The sequence below is a fragment of the Miniopterus schreibersii genome, assembly GCF_964146895.1.
Source record: "Miniopterus schreibersii genome assembly, chromosome: 18".
In the NCBI taxonomy this organism is placed as follows: domain Eukaryota; kingdom Metazoa; phylum Chordata; class Mammalia; order Chiroptera; family Miniopteridae; genus Miniopterus; species Miniopterus schreibersii.
In genome coordinates, this window is record NC_138121.1 from 15,431,590 (window position 1) to 15,450,581 (window position 18,992).

At 38.1% G+C, this 18,992-nt stretch overlaps 1 protein-coding gene and 1 pseudogene across 2 annotated transcripts in view; one reads left to right on the forward strand and one right to left on the reverse strand.

Annotated features, from left to right (window-relative positions):
- Positions 1 to 18,992, forward strand: part of TANGO6 (transport and golgi organization 6 homolog) — a gene marked incomplete at its 5' end in the record, with an annotated part of 127,728 nt that overhangs the window by 71,611 nt on the left and 37,125 nt on the right. The window contains one exon of the mRNA XM_081118739.1: positions 1,277 to 1,417. Coding sequence (XP_080974865.1) covers positions 1,277 to 1,417 — 141 coding nt within the window. The remainder of the gene's footprint in view (positions 1 to 1,276; positions 1,418 to 18,992) is intronic.
- On the reverse strand, positions 12,613 to 13,025 carry LOC308547586 (large ribosomal subunit protein uL14 pseudogene; annotated as a pseudogene). The gene has a single exon. The product of its transcript is annotated as a large ribosomal subunit protein uL14 pseudogene (transcript).

The window sequence follows — 18,992 nt, forward strand, 5'->3', positions numbered from 1 at the left end:
ATAAGGCAGAGGGGAAGTCAGTCTGCTCTAAGAACAGCAAGGAGTCCAGAGTTGCCGACAACAGGGAGCAAGGGAGAGTATGGTAAAAGGCGAGGCCAGAGAGAAAGCAAAGGCAGGCGGGGATTGGGAGCTACTCGTGCTCAGGGGAGAAGGGAAACCATTGAGGGATCTGGACAGAAGAATGATGGGGCTTGATTTAGGTTTTAACCAGAAATTTGCAGTTGCAGTTAAGGAATAGGGTAGAAGCAGGGAGACCATTTAGGAGATCATTGAAAAACACCAGGCCAGAGATAATGGACCATCATCCACGGTTGAGGCGGAGGTGGTGAGAAAATGTATCCATCCTGGATACATTTTGAAATTTGTATTTCCTTCCTTTGTTTGTTTGTTTTTCTTTTCTTTTTCCTTACTATTCTTTAGAAGTTATATAACCTTTCCTACCACCCATCCAACCCCAGTGATGGAATTTGTATTTATATGCTTTGAGAACGGGGGCTTTATTTCTGGTTCTGTCTTGGGTCATATCCCTCCTCCTCCTGACACCCTTCTCAAGTTTGCTTGATATGGAGCTGGGCACAGATAATGATAACACTGTTGCAGGTTAGACATTTGGGAGGTACTGGCATGATGGGAGAAGGGGTCAGTAAGTCCTAGGAAGAGGGACTCAAGAGCAGGATCTTCCCTATTTCTGATCAGGGAACTCAGCCAGAAGCATATATCTACTAGTGACTATGCCCAGATGCTCTGAAGGTATTTCCTTATGGAAATTGCTCTTATTGTTGACAGTTTTACAGAGAGAACTCATACTGGAATGGAGACTCGCAGCAGAGACAGGAATCACTGCTGTGCCTCAGGCTGATATATTGGCAGGAACAATAGTAGTCATAGAACCTTAAAGTCCCAAAATCAGGATTCCTAGAAGGCACTGAATCCAGTCTTCTCCTGCTATTGTGTGAATCCCTGTCTTGATTGTAGTGGTCTAGCCTCTGCTTCAAGAGTGTAATTCATAGATCGTAGAATGTCATTGCTGGAAGTGATCTTAGAGATCATGCAGGGCTGGGACTAGAAGAATCGAGTCTGAGCTCCCAGGCCTATGGCTCCCAGGCCTATGTTCTTTCCACTTGCTATGTTGTCACTCCAAATAAAGGGCAGCCCTTGCTGAGAATCACAGAGGTGGGTTTAAATGTCTCTGTGTTCATCCTATCCCAGGCTGCCTGGATTTATTTGCCTTTCAGTCCTAAACAGTAATAAATTCTTTGTTTATTTTCAACACCAGGGATTGCCCTGCTCTCAGATGCGTACCCTGAGAAAATCTTGCTTGGCCTGTTGGCTCAGTATGACAGCAGTAAGGACAAGCACACGCCGGAGACCAGAATGAAAGTCGGGGAAGTTCTAATGCGAATTGTGAGGGCTTTAGGTGAGTTTTCTTTTTCCATCCATCTGAAACAGGGTCGGGAAGCAGTCTGGCTTTGGAACACAGTCTGTATACCTGGAGGCTTGGTATGCTACCATGGTGAGGGCAGGGATGCTCCTACACATCTTGTAATGCACAGGGCAGCCCCCTACAACAAAGAATGTTATCTGTCCCAAAATGTCAAGAAGGCCCCTTTGGATAGATCCTGTTCTAGAGCTTATGTGGGCCATTCTGTTTCTGCTTTAACATCAGTCAGATGTGTTAGTTAAATCCAGGACTGCCATGTACAGTTATTCAGGTTGTTCACAGTTGTGAAATCTCTTAAGAGGCATCATTGTATGAACGGCATGCTCTGGAGTTGTATAATAACCTGTGCAGTCATCCTGGTGGCCTTGCCACATCTATTACAGTTTAGATTGCCATCCCACTAGATAGAGTTTGAAAAGTTATTGATTCCTTTCTGTAATATATATACAAGTCCTTTTAGGTGTGGAAGCTTCTGCATGTAGCTAATTTTATCTGTTTTATACCAATCTTACGAGCATAATTTTTTTAGTGAATAGCCTTTTCTGATACTATCTGCTAAATATGGGAGTATGTTCCTATTAGAGCCTGTGGCCACCTTTGAGGTGATTATATATTCCTCCTACGCTTTTTTGGCCATTTTTTTACATTTAATGGACCATAATATGAACTAATGTATATTTTTAAATCATCCCTTATATTTAGGCCTTCATGTCAATTTTTTTCAGAGGTGTAAGTTTAAAATCTATTTATAGACCTTGTTTCTCAATTATATCAGTAAGACAGACTAATTTTGGACAATTTGGAAAATATTAAAAATATTTTTTAAAAACAAAGTAATCACTGATAGTCTCACCATTCAGAAGTAACCACTCTTTGTTTACATTTTGATGTTTCCTTTTTTCCTCAGTTATAATTATACTGTGTATATACTGCATTTTTTATTTAACGTTATTTATAAGCACTTTTCCATGTCATTAAATATTTTTTGAAAATATATTTATTGGTTGTATTGTAATCAGTAATATGAATTTATTATCATAATATTTAATTATCTTCTAGAAAGCTATTACTGTTTAATTAGGTTGTTTCCAGTTCCTTTCTTTATAAGGAACTTTTAAAGGATTATGAGAAGTGTGTTATTGATTATTCTTACACACAAATCCTTTTGGTGAATATTTGATTCTTTCTTTAGGATTCATTCCTACAAGGGAAATTACTAGGGCAAAGTATATGCATGCTTTCAAGGCTCTTGATATTGAGTGCTAAATTGCTTTCCAGAAATGTGTACTCTTGTTAGCAGTGAATGAGACTACTAATTTCTCATACAGGAAAATATTCCATGGCTTCAGACCAGATTTCTAACCCTGACCAGCCATCTCTAAAATGTGTACCTTTGCTCCCAGAATGGGGTGGGTGGGTTGATGAAAGAAAGGAGGTGGTGAGGAGAGGGACTGATGGATGGAAGGGTGGATGCATGACTCATTGAACTCATTGTTGCTCTAGAAGAGCAACTCAGATCTGTTAGTGTCATAATGATGTACAAGAATAGCGCTTAATTGATTTTAAAGACAGAATGTAGTCTTCTAAATCAGCAAGCTCAAACAAGTTCCAGTTTACTCTAGATCAGAAGTTTCTGAAAACAAGAGCAGAAATAGAATGCCATATTCATGTTGAAGATATTCATCTGAAGAGTTTGCATTTAGTGGACTCTGTAGAAAAGATCAGGAATTAATTTTTGGAATGAGGAATGAGGGGAGAGAACTAAATCTCAGGTCTCTATGGGAGTATGCCAGGGCAAGCAGAATGACAGCCAGCAACGCTGGGGCAAAGCAACATGTACTTCTGGGTTAGTAGGTGCCTTTTCGCAAATTATTCTATATTCCAGGAAAAGGGTGGATCCTAGGTTTAAGGGGGTATTTCTAACTCTTAAAACCTGTAAAACACCCTTACTTAGTGTGCTTTGTTAAATCTTTTCCATGTCACCAGCTTAATTTTTGTTTTAGTTTAGCAGTCACTTTGCCTCCTTACAGTTCAATCAAGTGATGAGCAACCCATGATCCCATGTAGCTCCAGGATGAAGCCAGTAATCTGATTTTAGAAAACCTATAATATGCCCAGAGAAGAGCAAATTCAGCCCCAAATTATGTTCTGACAACCACCTTCTTTTAGCCAGTTGAAGAAAACAAAGGAAAATTAAATAATTGGGTTTGTCTAGCAGGCTGCTATGAGTTCCAATTGGCTTGATCTGGGAATTAAGACAAAAGGAGGAGCTTTAAAACAGCTACATAGCCCTGACTGGGTAGTGCAGTTGGTTAGAGCACTGTCCTGATATACCAAGGTTGCGGGTTCCATCCCTGATCAGAGCACATACAAGCATCAACTAATGAATGCAAAAATAAGTGGAACAGCAAATTGATGTTTCTTTCTCTCTCTAAAATCAATAATTTTAAAAACCAGCTGGTTAGTATTTTACAGTATGGATATACCTCAATTTACACCACTTATTCAACCATTCCTCTGTGAATGAACCTTCACTTTTTTCTGTTTTTGTCCTGGGATATACTTTATTTGTACTGCAATATAAATTTTCATGTATGTGTGCTAATAGAAATATATGCATATTTTGTATATATGTACACACTAAAGTACTGGAACCTTTATTTCTGTAAGTTTGATATTTGCCAAAGTGGAATCACTGGATCGAAGGCTGTTTATATTTTAAATTGCTTGTATACTGACAGATTACTTCCTAAAATTGTGGGTGAGATTGGGCTTATTGAACCCCTGCTGTGTCTGTTGCCAAACAGAGAAAAATATCTTTTAAAAATTGTGTTTTTCAAAGTGAATGGACTAAGAAAGTCTTCTTTTTATTTTGTTGTTTGTCTTGATTGCAATGGGGGGAAAAGTCTTGTTTTAAGAAATACAATAGTAATATATTTTGGTATCAATTACCTTATAAGAGTAGTCAAGGAATGACAAATCACCTTTAGAAATATCTTACTCAACAAAATTTATTTAAATGTGCAGCATTATAACCAATTACTTCAAGGGCATTCTAATTAAGTAGTTTCCAGAAATATTTTAACTTTTCATTTACTAATTTAAGTTTTACTTTATGGGCTTTTCTTTCATAATATATCTTTTGGTTCTCTTCTGTGTAATAAATAACCCCAGAACTTAATGTCTTGATACCACAAACATTTATTGGTTCAGAATTCTATAATATGGATGAGGCTTGGCAGGGACAACTCATCTCTGCTCCCCAAGGTGTTGTCTGGGCTCAGCTGGTGGTTTTTTAGATGCATGTGGTGTAGGCTGGGCTCACTCAGGAGGTTACATTCAGTTGGGGTCTTGACTGAGGCACCTCAGTGCTCCTCCGTATGGCTTCTCTCTGTGCCTGCATGTGGATGCTCCTCATTTGGTTGCCTGGGCCAAATTTCTTTTCAGCATGGTGAATGGTTTCCCAGAGAACAAAGCAGAAGCTATGAGGCCTGTTAAGAGCTAAACCTGAAACTGGATTACTATGACTTCTGCCACATTCTGCTGGCAAAGGAAGTTCATAAAACCAGCCTAAATTCAAGGGGAAGAGAAGTAGCCTCTAATTCTTGGTAAGGTAGACAGCATTGTATTCAGGGATGGTGCGCTGGCAGGCATAGTTGCATATTAATTACCACACTACCAAAAGTAGTGCATGTTCACCACAAGTCTAACGATACAGAGGTTAATAAAGAAAAATCTAGTCTCTCCCAAATATTAGTCACACTTACTATTTTCACCTCCCAAGGCAAATAGTGATAATAGTTTGGTATATATTCTTTTATACCTTTCCCTGCACTCATATAAATATATGCAAAATATATGAGCTGCTGCTTTTCTCTTTTACAAAGACAGAATCTTAATATACTATTGCTATTACTCTTAACTATTATTACATATTGTTACATGCTTTCTTTGAAATCAACTTTACCAAGGTATAATTTACATAAAATAAAATGCTCCCATTTTAAGTGTACATTTCAGTAAGGTTTGATATAAATCCATGTAACCATCACTGTAATTAAAATATAGAACATCACCTCAAAAAGTTCCTTTGGGCCCAGACAATCTCCCATTCCACACCCCACCCCAGGCAAGCACTGATATGCTTTTTCTGTGACAATAGATTAGATTTGTCTTTTCTAATGTTTTATGTAAATGGAGTCATATAGTGTGCCCCTTTTGTGTTTGACTTCTTTTGCTCAGCATAATGTTTTTGAGATTCATCCATGTTGTTGTATATATCAGTTTTTCACTACTTTTGATTGCTAAGTAGTACCTAGGAGTGGAATTGCTGGCTCATACAGTAGGTGTATAAGAAACTGCCAAACTGCTTTCCAAAGTAGTTGTACCATTTTACATTATGGCCAACAATGTATGAGAGTTCCAGATGCTCCATCTTCTCACCAACACTTGGTACCAATAGTTTTTTAAAAAGTTTTTAGCCATTTTAATGGGTCTATAGTAGTATCTCATTGTGGTTTAAATTTGTGTTTCCCTGATGACTAATTATGCTGAGCACATGTCTTTTCATGTGCTATTTTCTATTCATGTATCTCTAGCATGAAGTAACTGTTCAGATCTTTTTCCGTTTTTTAATTGGATTATTTCTCTTCTTTTTATGGAGTTGTAAGAGTTCTTTATATGTAGTAGATATAAGTCTTTTGCCAGATATCTGTATTGCAAACGTTTCCTCCAGTATTTTCTTAGCAATATCTTTTTAAGAGCAGGCATTAATTTTTTTTTTTGTTAAAATAATAATCTCAATAATAATACCTACTTTATAGAGCTCTTGTGAGGCTTGCAGGAGTTATTAAATGTAAAGTGCCAGGTATGTAATAAGCAGGTATATAATAATAATATTACCTTTTATTACCTCAAGCTCTGGGTAGTAACTCTGCAATCACTGAAGCCTCAGGCCAACAGGGATTCTAGACAGTTAAGGGTAGAATTTCAACTACCTCAGGAAAATAGAAACTAAATCCAAACCAGGCTTTATGCATAAAGCTAGGGAGTAGGTTTGTACTACCCTGCACACACAAGAAAGAAAACTACAGTTACCACAGGAAGCAAGCTTTTCTCTTGGAAGATGAATAAAGACACACCCACCATCAGCCCCTGCTTACTGGTGACTGGGACTAATTCCTAGTAATTTCCCAAGGATGAAAGCCCCAGAAGTAAAATTGCTTCTGAATTGGGTCACCTGCAACATCAGTTTCTTCTTACTGAATTATTCCCATCTACATATAAACGTTACTTAATATATATTTTTAACAAATAAACAAAACATCTCTCTTATCCCCATTTCTTCTTCCAAATACAGTCCTAGTTCTCTGGTCTACACAGTAAAACTTCCCCAAATTTTGATACATTTTTACTTTCATTTAAAAATATTTTCTAATTTTGCTAGGATCTCTTTTTCTACTGTGGATTACTTAGAAATGTGGTATTTGTTGTTTAAATTTCAAATATTTGTAGATTTTCCAGGTAACTTTCCATTATTGCTTTCTAATTTCTTTGTGGTCAGGGTACATACTATGTTCCATGAGCACGTGGAGGTGTGGTCTGTAAATATCAATTAGATCAACTTGGTTAGAGTATTTTAAACATCTGTTACTGTATGCATACACAGAATTTTTTCTTCTTGATGAATTGACCCTTCTATCCTTTTTTAAAAATTCATTGTTCCAAAGTCTACTTTTTGTGATGTTAATATAGCCATTCCAGCTTTCTTCAGATTAGTGTTTTCATAGTATATCTTTTTTTGTTATTTATCTCTTAATCTATATCTTTATATTTGAAGTGGATTTTTATAGACAGCATATTATTGGGTCTTGCTTTTAAAAATTCAGTCTGACAATCTCTGTCTTTTAATACTAGTCTTTTAAATAGTTTAGATTGTCTATTTTAAATAGTTTAAATTGTCTATATTTAATGTAATTTTAATATGATTGAATTTAAATCTACTATCTTACTATTTGTCTCATCTATTCTTTGTCCCCTTTTCCCTATTTCCCTTCTTTCTTTTGTATTGATTCTCAATCTCCACTTTTGGTTTATAAACTACACCTCTTTGCTTAATTTTCTAGTCCTCATTCTAGCACTCCAGTTGTGTATATGTATGTTACATTTTTTCCTTATTATCCTCAGGCTCTGTTCTTTTTTTCTTTTTTCTATCTTTTTTCTCTCTCTTCAGATCGGACAGTTTCAATTGATCTGTCTTCAGGTTCATGGACTCTTTTCTCTGTCATCCTCAATTCTGCTATTTAGCCCATCCAGTGAATTTTTTATTTTCTATTTTATTTTATTCTATTTTATTTTATTTTATTTTTTTAATCCTCACCTGAGGATATTTTTTCCATTGCTTTTCAGAAGGAGTGGAAGGGGGGGAGAGAGAGACAGAAACATCGATGTGAGAGAGACACATTGATTGGCTTCCTCAACCGAGGTATGTGCCCTTGTCTGGAATCGAACCTGGGATCCTTCAGTCCAAGGGCCAACCCTCTAACCACTGAGCCAAACCAGCTAAGGCTGAATTTTTTATTTTAAATATTGTATTTTTCATTTCTAGAATTTCAAATTTTGTTCTTTTTCCCCCATTTAGTTCTTTTTATATTTTCTTCTTCTTTGTTGAGATTTCCTAGTTTTTTATTCATTAAAAGTATATTTTATTATACCGTATGATTTCCTTATATGTGGAATCTAAAGAACAAAATAAATGAACAAACAAGATAAACAGACTTACAGATACAGAGAACAGACTGGTGGTGGCCCAAGGAGGGGTTAGGAGGTTGGGTGAAAAAGGTTAAGGGATTAAGAATTACTAATTGGGCCCAACTGGGTGTGGCTCAGTGGTTGAGCATTGACCTATGATCCAGGAGATCACAGTTCAATTCCTGGTCAGGGCACATGCCTGGGTTGCGGGCTCCATCCCCAATGTGGGCCGTGTAGGAGACAGCTGATCAATGACTCTCTCATCATTGATGTTTCTATCTCTCTCTCTCCCTCTTCCTTCCTCTCTCTGAAATGAATAAGACATATTTTTTAAAAGAATTACTAATTGATAGTGACAAAATAGTCATGGGGATGTAAAGTAAAGTATGGGGAATATAGTCATTAATATTGTAATAACTACTCATGGTGCCAGGTGGGTACTTGAAATATTGGGGGAAACACTTTGTAAAGTTTAATTGTCTAACTGTTATGCTATGCACCCAAAACTAACACAAAATAATAATGAAAGTACCCTGTAATAAAAAAAACAACTATATTTTCATTTATCTCATTGAGCATATTTATAATAGCTGCCTTAAAATCCATGTCTCATAATTAAAATGTCTTTGTCATTTCAGCCTTGGCCTCTGTTGACTATCTTTCTCCTTGAAAATGGTGATTTTTTTTTATTATAAGCAATTTAGGATTATGTCCTGGGCATTATGAATATTATGTCGGGGGAACTGCGGATTCTGTTATAGTCCTCTAAACACTGCTGAATGTTTGTCTCTGAGGGTTTTGTGTGTGTGTGTGTGTGTGTGTTTGCTTAATCCCTTTACCTTGTTTACGCAGCTGTTGAATTTTTGTGTTAGCAGGCAATTAACTGCACTTTGTCTTGCCTGCAGTGGGAAGAGCTCAGATCTCAGTTCAGTTCTTTTAGCCTTAGCTGCAAACTGCTTTGAATCTGGTCTACACATGCTGAATTTCAGCACATTTCCTGAGATCCACGAGAGGCAGTGGGAGACCGTACTTACCCACTGAATCCTTATGTTACTCATAATCTTTCTCTTGCTTGTTTGCTGCTTTAGGAGTAAATAAAATTGAAAGAAAATAAATCATGATTCTCATCCATCTTCAAACTCAGACCAGGTTCCATGGCCTGGCTTAGCTCAAGAAGCCAAGATCATAAAGAGCCACATGTGCTGTGTTAAGGGTTTTGGATTTATGTTGGCTTTAAATGGAAGCCGTTGAAAAATTTTAAGGAGGGAAGAATTAATCATAATTACATTTTAGCAAAATGACTTTGGCTGCTCTGTGAAGGATGAGAGTGGGACAAGACTAGAAGCAGGGAGATCTGTTAGGATGTTGCTGGGGCAATCTGGATCTGCGCAAGAAATGATGGTAGATATCGAACAAGGGTTTTACATGTGAGAAAGAAGGAAAAGGATATCTTGGTAGGAAAGAGAGCATCAGAACAGAACAAAAGTGGGCTGTTTGTGGCATAAATGGAGAATTGAGACTTGACCTGTCTCCCTCTACCAAGTTGTGTTGGGTGCCTTAGGGAAGTAAGGCTAGATATACAGGGTGGGGCATACCACAGAGAGCCTTGAAGGCTGGGCAGAGGAGTTGGGACTTGATGTGATGGGAGTTTGGGAATCACTATAGATTCTTAAGAGAGAAAGCAACATGATGAGAGATGTGTAGGAGTGATTGGCAGGAGCATGAAAGATGGATGAAGAAAGGAGAGCCTGGAGCCAGAGAGATAGCTAGGAGGCTGTTGTGGTATTACATGGCACAAAGAGATGAGGGCTTTGATTAGAGGGATGTCTGTGAGAATGGTGAGAAAGTAGATATTATAGACAATTTAGAGACTGTCACCTTTTTTTTTACATGTAGAGATGGAGATAGAGTTATAATTCACCCAGGCACTGTTATTCTCGTAGAATTGTTGAGAGGCTGAAATGAAAATCACAAATATTTGAGCATCATTATAGAGATATGTTTACCACTATATTAACTCTTGTAGTAGGGTTGCCGGATACCAAAGTGGAGAGATGGGATAACCTAGAGTGTTAGCCATTGGTCAGTCAGGTAAATAAGTTGACGTGTAGCCTTAATCTCTGAATACATTTTACCTTTCTCAATCAGAGAGAGGTACGTACTGTATCCCTGGAGTCATAACCTCATAAGTTTAGAGCTTGACTCACATTTAATAACTATGGACAGGTTACATAACTTCTCTGTTACTTATCTGTAAAATGGGGTAATTATAATAACTACCTGATTGGGTTGTTATGAAATTAAAAAGATAATATATGTAAAGTGTTCAGAACCAGCAGCTCTCATGGTAAGGGGTGAACACATATTGGTTGCTCTTACTATTTTCGGGTTGTGATTTTTGAGTGAGTACATTGTATTCCTTTATTCTCCTAAGGCAAAAACCAACCCGGAGTAAGTAGCCCTCCATATGAGTACATGTCCTATTCCAGAATACAAGTCGTATGATCACTCTTTGTTAATCACTTTATATGCATGTTCACATAATCCTTGAAACCGTCCTACAAGCTGATTCCTATTATTATTACCATTTTATATAAAAGGTAACATTCAGAGAAGTTAGTGAGTCCCCAGGGTCACACTGTCAGTCTGTGCTGGATCAGGGACTGAGAACCAGATCTTTGTGATTGCAAAGATGGTTTGGCCCTGGCCAGGTGGCTGAGTTGGTTGTAGCATCGTTCCATACATCAAAAGGTTGCAGGTTTGATTCCTGGTCAGGGCACATACCTAGGTTGCGGGTTCAATCCCCAGTTGGGGCACGTATGGGAGACAACAGATCAATGTTTCTCTCACATCGATATTTCTCTCTCTCTTCCTCTCTCCCTTCCTCTATCTACAGATCAATAAAAACATGTCCTCAGGTGAGGATGGTTAAATAAATAAATAAATAAATAAATAAATAAATAAATAAATAGTTTGCTTTAACCAAACTTACCATTTAGTTGATTGGAGATTGTAAAAACCAAATTATACAACAAAATTAGAAAATCAGCTGCCTGGTATTGGCATGAACTCTTAGTGGCAGAATGTATGTTGGTGACTGCAGTAGCAACAGAGAATTAATTTCTATAACAAAACAACAAAAAAATCATAGAGCTTTTACTTTTGGAAATAGCAGGGGTCGACCATCCAGCCTGCTACCTGTGCTTGGGCAGCCTATGAACAAAATATGATTTTCACATTTTTAAATAATTGGGGGCAGGGAAGAAGCATACTCTTTTGTGACATGGGAAAATGATATGAAATACAAATTTCAGTGTCCATAAATAAAGTTTTATTGAAACAGTCACACTTATTTGTTTTCATATTTTCTATGTCTGCTTTTGTACTACAAGAGCAATGATGAATAGTTACAACAGAATTTGTATGGCTCTCAAAGCCAAAAGTCTTTACTGTTTGGTTCTTTACAGAAAAAGTCTGCTGACCCCTATTCCAAGGTAAACATTATCCAAGTATTTATATGTTTTTTTAACAGCACCTTCGCTGCTTGCTTTTTAAGAGAGTTCCTTTGGAAGTTACTCATCTTTCCAAATCATTCTTGTGTCCTCTTTCCCCCAAATCAATCATTGTATCCTACTTTAAATAGCAGAAACCTTACTTTCTATAATTTGATCTCTTTTAATAGATTTGAGTAGATACTGCATTTCTTTTCTGAACATGACCAGCTGCAAGAATCATTGACTTAGGAGATACAAGATGACATTGGCAAAGGGTCCTTTCTTTAAAGATAACAACATAATTATACTTGAATGTTTCAGCATTTTATTTTGCTGTTATTTTTATTTTCAGTGTCTTCATACTTTTGTCTTCTCATTTCACTCCCTTATTCCAATTTAGAGTAAATTACAACATTCATTTGGGTACTTCAGTGTGTATGTGAAAGGACACAGGACCATGAAGCATCTGATTTTCTCTTTTTTTGCAAGTTTTGAAACAGAGCTTGCATTTATTTTGACTTACGGACTTGCAAGAGAGTAAACCGACAATCTAACTGAAATATAATTTCTTCCAAAGAAATTGTAACATTATTTTCCTGTTGCTGGACCTGATGTAGTAGAGATTGATTTCAAAGCACTTGAGGGATGTTGTGCTAACGATTTAAACATGAAGTTATATTCTCAGGCCACAAGCTTCTTGATTGGTGTTTGTCAATATTATGAGGCCAACTAACTCTTGAACATGCTTTAACAAGTTTGAACATTCATGTAGCAAATTAAATTAATTAAGTCACTGGAATGATTTTAATACTTTCATCATTACAAAATTGTCTCCTTCATTTAAAATATCCACATCTTTTTCTCTCATCTTTTTTTTTTGAGGAAATAATTTTTAATGTTTTTTTTCTTTACAAATACACCAGAGAATCATGCAATGCTGCCACAAGTCCTGGGCCACAAATCTGCACACTCCTTGGCAACTGGTCCTATGAAGGCAGAACCTTTCATCTAGCCTTTATTGTTTACTGTGACCCCCGCATTATCTTCAAAATAAAGAAATTTGCCATCTTTTCTTTGGTATGACTTTCGTTGTCGGATTACCACCGCTGGATGTCCCTTCTTTCTGAGCTCCGGTTTGCCTTTTTAGGCTGTGGCCATCACCATGTCACCCATACCTGCAGCAGGAAATCTGTTCAGTCGTCCGGTGGCCCCCTTTACAAGATGATATACAGATCTTTGGCTCCTGTGTTGCCAACGCAGTTGATCACAGCTCCTACGGGAAGACCCAGGGAAATCCGAAACTTCACCCTGGAGGACCCACCACATCCTGGCTTAGACATCTTGAACGCTGGAAAGGGAAAGTTTTCTTTCATCTTTTAAAATAACTTGCCAGAAACCTGGAACTTTTCCTTCCTTGTGATCACATTTCTGGGCTTTCTTTTGTTAATTCTATCCTCCAAGAAAATTCCATCATGTTTCTGAAGCTTTTTACTGTCTCAAGCACACTTTTCAGGAGAACTAATCTATCTTGTCAGTAACTCATCGGGGTAGAGTCAGTTATTGCAGATTTTCCTTGTAGGGTAACTTTGTGTAAACTGGAAAGTTTATATGTCGATTAAACCAATCTTCGAGTTCAGTGGGCTGTTGAGATGGGATGAGTAACCTGGTTAATGCATAACTATAGAAGTCTTGGCATCTCCTGTTTCAAACTGTTGGTTTCTGAGCCTTTAGTTCATGGAGTTGCCAAAAATGCTTTGTTGCCACAAAACATTTCCTATACATCGTTTTACTTTGTCCAAAGATATTTATCTATAGTTCTTATTTGCACATCACTCTGTTATTTGAAGGCACGGAAGGAAAACTTATGCATAAGTTAAAGTGTAAAATAGGAACTCTGCCTCTCCTTTCAGAGCCCCTCACCTTACCTTGCATTTCCTCTCCCCTCCCATTTAAAATTCCCCTCTACAGGTCCTTACTCAGGCTTGACCATCGCTAGCAAGTAATCAAGTTTCAGAAATTATATCACCCTCAGATCTTTCTCATTCCTTTCTAGCTCGTAAAAAGGAGATAGCAGGTATATTAATACTAAGAGGTTGGTGGCAGCCTCCTGGTGTGCTGTCCTCAGGATGATTTTACATTTTTAATTGGAGGCTATTTAGCCCAAAGAAATAAAATCCTAATGATTAAATAGACTCTGAGGCAATACAATTTGCTAATAGAAGAAATATTGCGGGGCAAGAAGGTTTCTCTGCCTCTTTAAAACATACCTCTTTAAAACATACACTTTCACTAACGGTAGTCTCACTAACAAGTTTGTTTTGTTTTTGTTTAATAACTTGTCCCACAGGGATCTTCCCATGGTTACATCTCCACCAGTCTGTCTATATACAATTTGCATCTAAAATGTGGTCTGTGTGATGAGTTACAATGCAACCACAACCAGGAAAGGGAGGGCTGAGAGCCCCTGAAATCTTTGCTAACCTACTCATAGTTCAGGGTCACCTCTTGGTTACATTGCCATAAAAAGGAAAACAGTATGAATGTAAAACCAAAACCAGCAGGTCAACCATTAGCCTTAGGGAGAAAAGTGGGTCCTGACATGTAGGCAGCAGTAGGGGGAAATCTATCCAGGGACTACCCAGCATTCTTGCCCAGTGACTACAGCGACCTGCCTCCTGGCAAGCCCCATCAAGCCCCATTGGCCCCAGCACTCTGCAATACCCTAATGTGTGCATCTACTATAGGGGTTCAGCAGCTTTCCCAAGGCCTTTATCAGTCATTTCCTGTTAGGAAATCGGAAGTGTTCAGCTCTTCCAACTTTGAAAATGGTAAAGAAGAGGGGAACTTCTGCATTCTCTTCAGGCTAGAATTAATAGGATTTCAGCCCTTAAACAAGACAATTAAGTAACAATTCCGGTGCTTGCCCATGGACCAGAGGAACCTGCTCCCATTGTGCCCTATTGCTCACACACTGATTGAAGACATGGCACTGGCTTCTTTTCCACCCATGCCTTACAAGGTTAAACAGAGAAAGACCATGAACTATCAGAGATGTGGGGGAGTCAGTTGGCCACTTTTATGTCCTCTGTTTTAGAACGGAAGTTCCTGTTGATCTTAATGGAGAGCCAACTATGTGTCCTGGTGGCATTAGAAAGAGCCCTCTACGTGGGAGACAAAATCCCGGTCTTGAAAACATGTCTATCTTTCAGTAGCTGTGTGACCTGGGATTGGCCTCTTTTAAATTTTCCTTTCCTTATTTATAATACAGAGTTAATATTTTCTTCTACTTACCTTACATTCTTGTGCGGCTCAAATAAGATAATAGGCACACAAGTGCTTTGCAGATGAAGAGGCTTACAAATGCACATAGTGTTGCTTTATTGCACAGCATTTTATGTCTGAGCTGTACTGTAGCTGCATGTTTTATCTTAACTAAAACCTGTCCCCTGTTCATAAAGGGCTGTGTAGAGAAGGGAAACCAAAATCAGAAAAGAGATGATTTGCCCAGAGCTACAGGGGAAATTTGAGGCTGAAAAGTAATTACAGTTAGTAGATTATAATTTACCTGTGAATATTTAATGACAAATTTCATCAGAAATTAATTGCATTAAATTATTTAGTTCTCTCAATGTTTTTTGGAGAGGAAATCCTGCCTGTCAGGATCTGCCATGTCAATCTAATTTCTTTCTGACATCAACAGCAATTATAATCTCTGTTGACTCTGGTCCACACATGTGACAGTAGCTTAAATTCATGAAACGTTACAAGAAACGAGTCATTCTACTGTATTTCTTTCAGCAGTGAAATAGAGTTCTGGCCCCTGAAATTGAGGAAAAATGAACAGATGTTAGCAAGGACATAAAAGGGTACACGAACAGAGCTAGGTCTGTATTTCGTCTCCTATTTCCTTATTGACTGGATCAGCAGGGATATTTCTGTGAGGGCATGTGGCTCTCCATGTTACCCCTAGGAATCTATCACTTCAGTTCCCAAATAAGTGAGAACCCAAGTTGGGAGGAAAAGTAGTTCCTCTGGATCCCTTTTTTCATTGATTTAGTGAAGTCAGGTGTGTATTGTGTCATCATTTAATCTTTTTCCACCTTTGCCCTTTTTTGTCCCCAATATATCTAATATCAAAACTGAAAGTACAGAAAGTACTGCCTTGGAGAAAGGAAGAGCATACTTGAACTGGTTAGACTGCAGAGGGGATTCTTTTAAGAGACTTTCAAATTACACTAATGTATAGATACATTTGAAAACCAAAGCAAGAGAAGTTAATTCAGAGGGTTTTTTAAAATGTTACCCATTAAACTACCAGCTCTGAAGTAGCAAGACTGAAATTTTTTGGCATCATTTTTACTGACAAATAAGGAAGCAAAGAGCTGGCAGAAGTAATGCCATTCACAAAGCAGAGGGAAAGCGCTGGGTTCCGCGTGACTGGTGGTCAAGGGCACAACCCCATTCCTGTAATGGGCATATCACCAAAGAATCCGGATGTTGAGGGCAGCAGCCATTGTGAATGGTCTGTGAGATTTGTCCCTGAGCCTTTGGTCTCTGAGCTTTTGGAAGTCAGAGGGGCTATTTACACACACATGCCTCTTCTCTTCTTATGAGAAGATTTTTATATGTTTCTTTTTCCCGTTCCCTTGTAAAATAGGTTCTTCAATCCTCCTACTCCTCCCACTTTCAAAACTTACTTTAAAAAAAGACAGCTTTATTGAGATAAAATTCATGCACCATACAATTCACCCATTTACGATGTGCAATTCAGTTTCTTTTTGTATGTTCATAGGACATTTGTATCATGCCAAAAGAAACCTAATACTCATTACAAGTCAAACAATCACTAATCTATATTTTTCTCTTTAAAGATTTACTTATTTTGGGCATTACTTATAAGTGAAATTATACATAAGATGTGGTTTTGTGGGTGGTTCTTTTTTTTTTTTTTTTTTACAAAGAAAAGTTTATTTAGAAAGTCATAGAGATAGAAGAAATGAGCCATGGAAGAAGTGAGCTAGCTGAGCTGTGTGGGCTCAGGAAACAAGTTACAGAGGCAGAGGAAGGGCCCTTGGAGTTTAGGAGAAAGAGAGGCAAGGAAAGTGGGCCTGGGGCAAGGGTGCAGGAAAAGGTATGGGCGTGCTCTAGAGAGACTGCATGTGGGTTGTTTGTTTGTTTTTTAGTGACTGGCTTCTTTCACTTAACATAATTTTTCAAAGTTCATCTGTGTTGCAGCATGTATCAGTACCTCATTTCTTTTTATTTCCAAGTAATATCCCATTGTATAGCTCTACCACATTTTTAAATTAGTTATACCAGGTGACTGGAACAAAGGGTGTGCTGCTAGATCAATATGAGCAGAAACAGGCAGGGTCAAGTCACAGAGGGCGTGAAGTAAGGACTCGAACAATGGGAAACTGAAAATGCAAAATGGTGTGGCCACCTTTGCAGCCAGTTTGGCAGCTTCATACAAAACTAAACATACTCCTACAATATTACCCAGCAATCATGCTCTTTAGTATTTACCTGAATGAGTTGAAAACTTATATCTGTACATGTAGCTCTATTCATAATTGCTGAAACTTGGAAGCAACGAAGATGTCCTTCAGTAGGTGAAGGGAGAAATAGATTGTGGTATATCCAGACAACAGAACATTTTTCAACACACAAATGAGCTATCCAGCCATGAAAAGACATGAAAAAACCTTAAATGTGTATTATGAAATGAAAAGAACCAATCTGAAAAGTCTGCATACAATATGATTCCAACTATAGTTGGCGACACGAGTTTGAATTGCATGGGTCCACAGATTTTTTTCTATAAATACTGTAATTGTATATTCCTTATGATTTTCTTAATAACATTTTCTTTTCTCTAGCATACTGTGTTGTAAGAATACAATATGTGATACATATAACATGCAATATATGTGTTAATCAACTGTTTACATTATTGGTAAGGCTTCTGATCAACAGTAGGCTATTAGTAAAGTTTTGGGGGAGTCAAAATTTATATGCAGATTTTCAGCTGTGTGGGGGTTGGGGGGAGTCCATGCCCCTAACCCCCGCAGTGTTCACAGGTCAACTGTATATGACATTCTGGAGACAATAAGATAAGTGGTTGCCAGGGGCAGCTGGGAGGGAGGGATGAACAGGCAGAGCACGGAGGATTTTTAGGGCAGTGAAACTATTCTGTCTGATACTATAAAGGTGGGTGCATGTCCTTGTTCATTTGTCAACCCATACAATGTACAACGCCGGAGTGAACCTTAAGGTAAACTATGGGCTTCAGGTGATGATGTGTCAGTGCAGGTTCAGCAGTTGAAACATATGTAGACTCTGGTCCAGGATGTTGCTAGTGGGAGACTTGGGGGCAAGGGAGGGGACAGGAGATACATGGGCACTCTTTATTTTCTGCTCAGTTTTTCTGTGAACCTAAAATTGCGCTAAAAACAGACGTCTATTAAAAAAATGCAGCAATTTCCCATTGTTCAAATCCTTAACTTCACACCCTCTATGATTTGACCCTGAGTATTTCTGATCATTTCACCTCTGAAAGCACCCTTGGTTACAGTAATGTAGTCTAGATGGTTTCTGAATATGCCGTCTGTTCTGTTTTGTTCTCTCTGCCTGACCACCACCTTGCCTCTACGACTCATCCTTCAAAACTCGATTTAGGTGCCACCTCCTCTGTGAAGTCTTCCCCAAAGAGAATAATGTCACCTGCCCTATAGCTCTCATGCTTGGTACCTCTAGCTTCCCAGAAGCAAGGACAGAATCTCCTCCATCTCTAAATCTCTAGTGCCCCACGGAGTCCCTTGCACATTAAATGTTTTCATTAAATTGGTGAGGTGGAAGGGCATTTCTCAAACCAAGTCTGGAGATTAAATTCTGATATGTATCAGGGGTCTGGGAATTCTCTAAAAGAGTTCTTTAATGTTGTGTTCTGATTTTAATGATAATTCTGAATCACTTGAACCCACATTATAATCACATTGCACTGCCCAACTTCAGTGCCCATGTTTGTGTTTGAGAAACGTTGGACTAAAACATAACTCAGAATGTATGTAAACTTCTGATTACAGAGGAGTGCTGGCTGTAAGTGATCATTCGATCTTTGGAAAATGGAATTGGCTTTACCAAGCAGCACCCCAACCAGCTGGATAGGATACTTCTTAGTTACTACCTGTGGGCAGGTAGAAGAGAGTAGCTGGGAATGGTTTTATCTGTGTTCACGTCTGTGTCTCAAAAAAAGGAGGGAAGGGAGGGAAGAAAGAAGAAATAGATGGGCCCCCAGACATTAATAA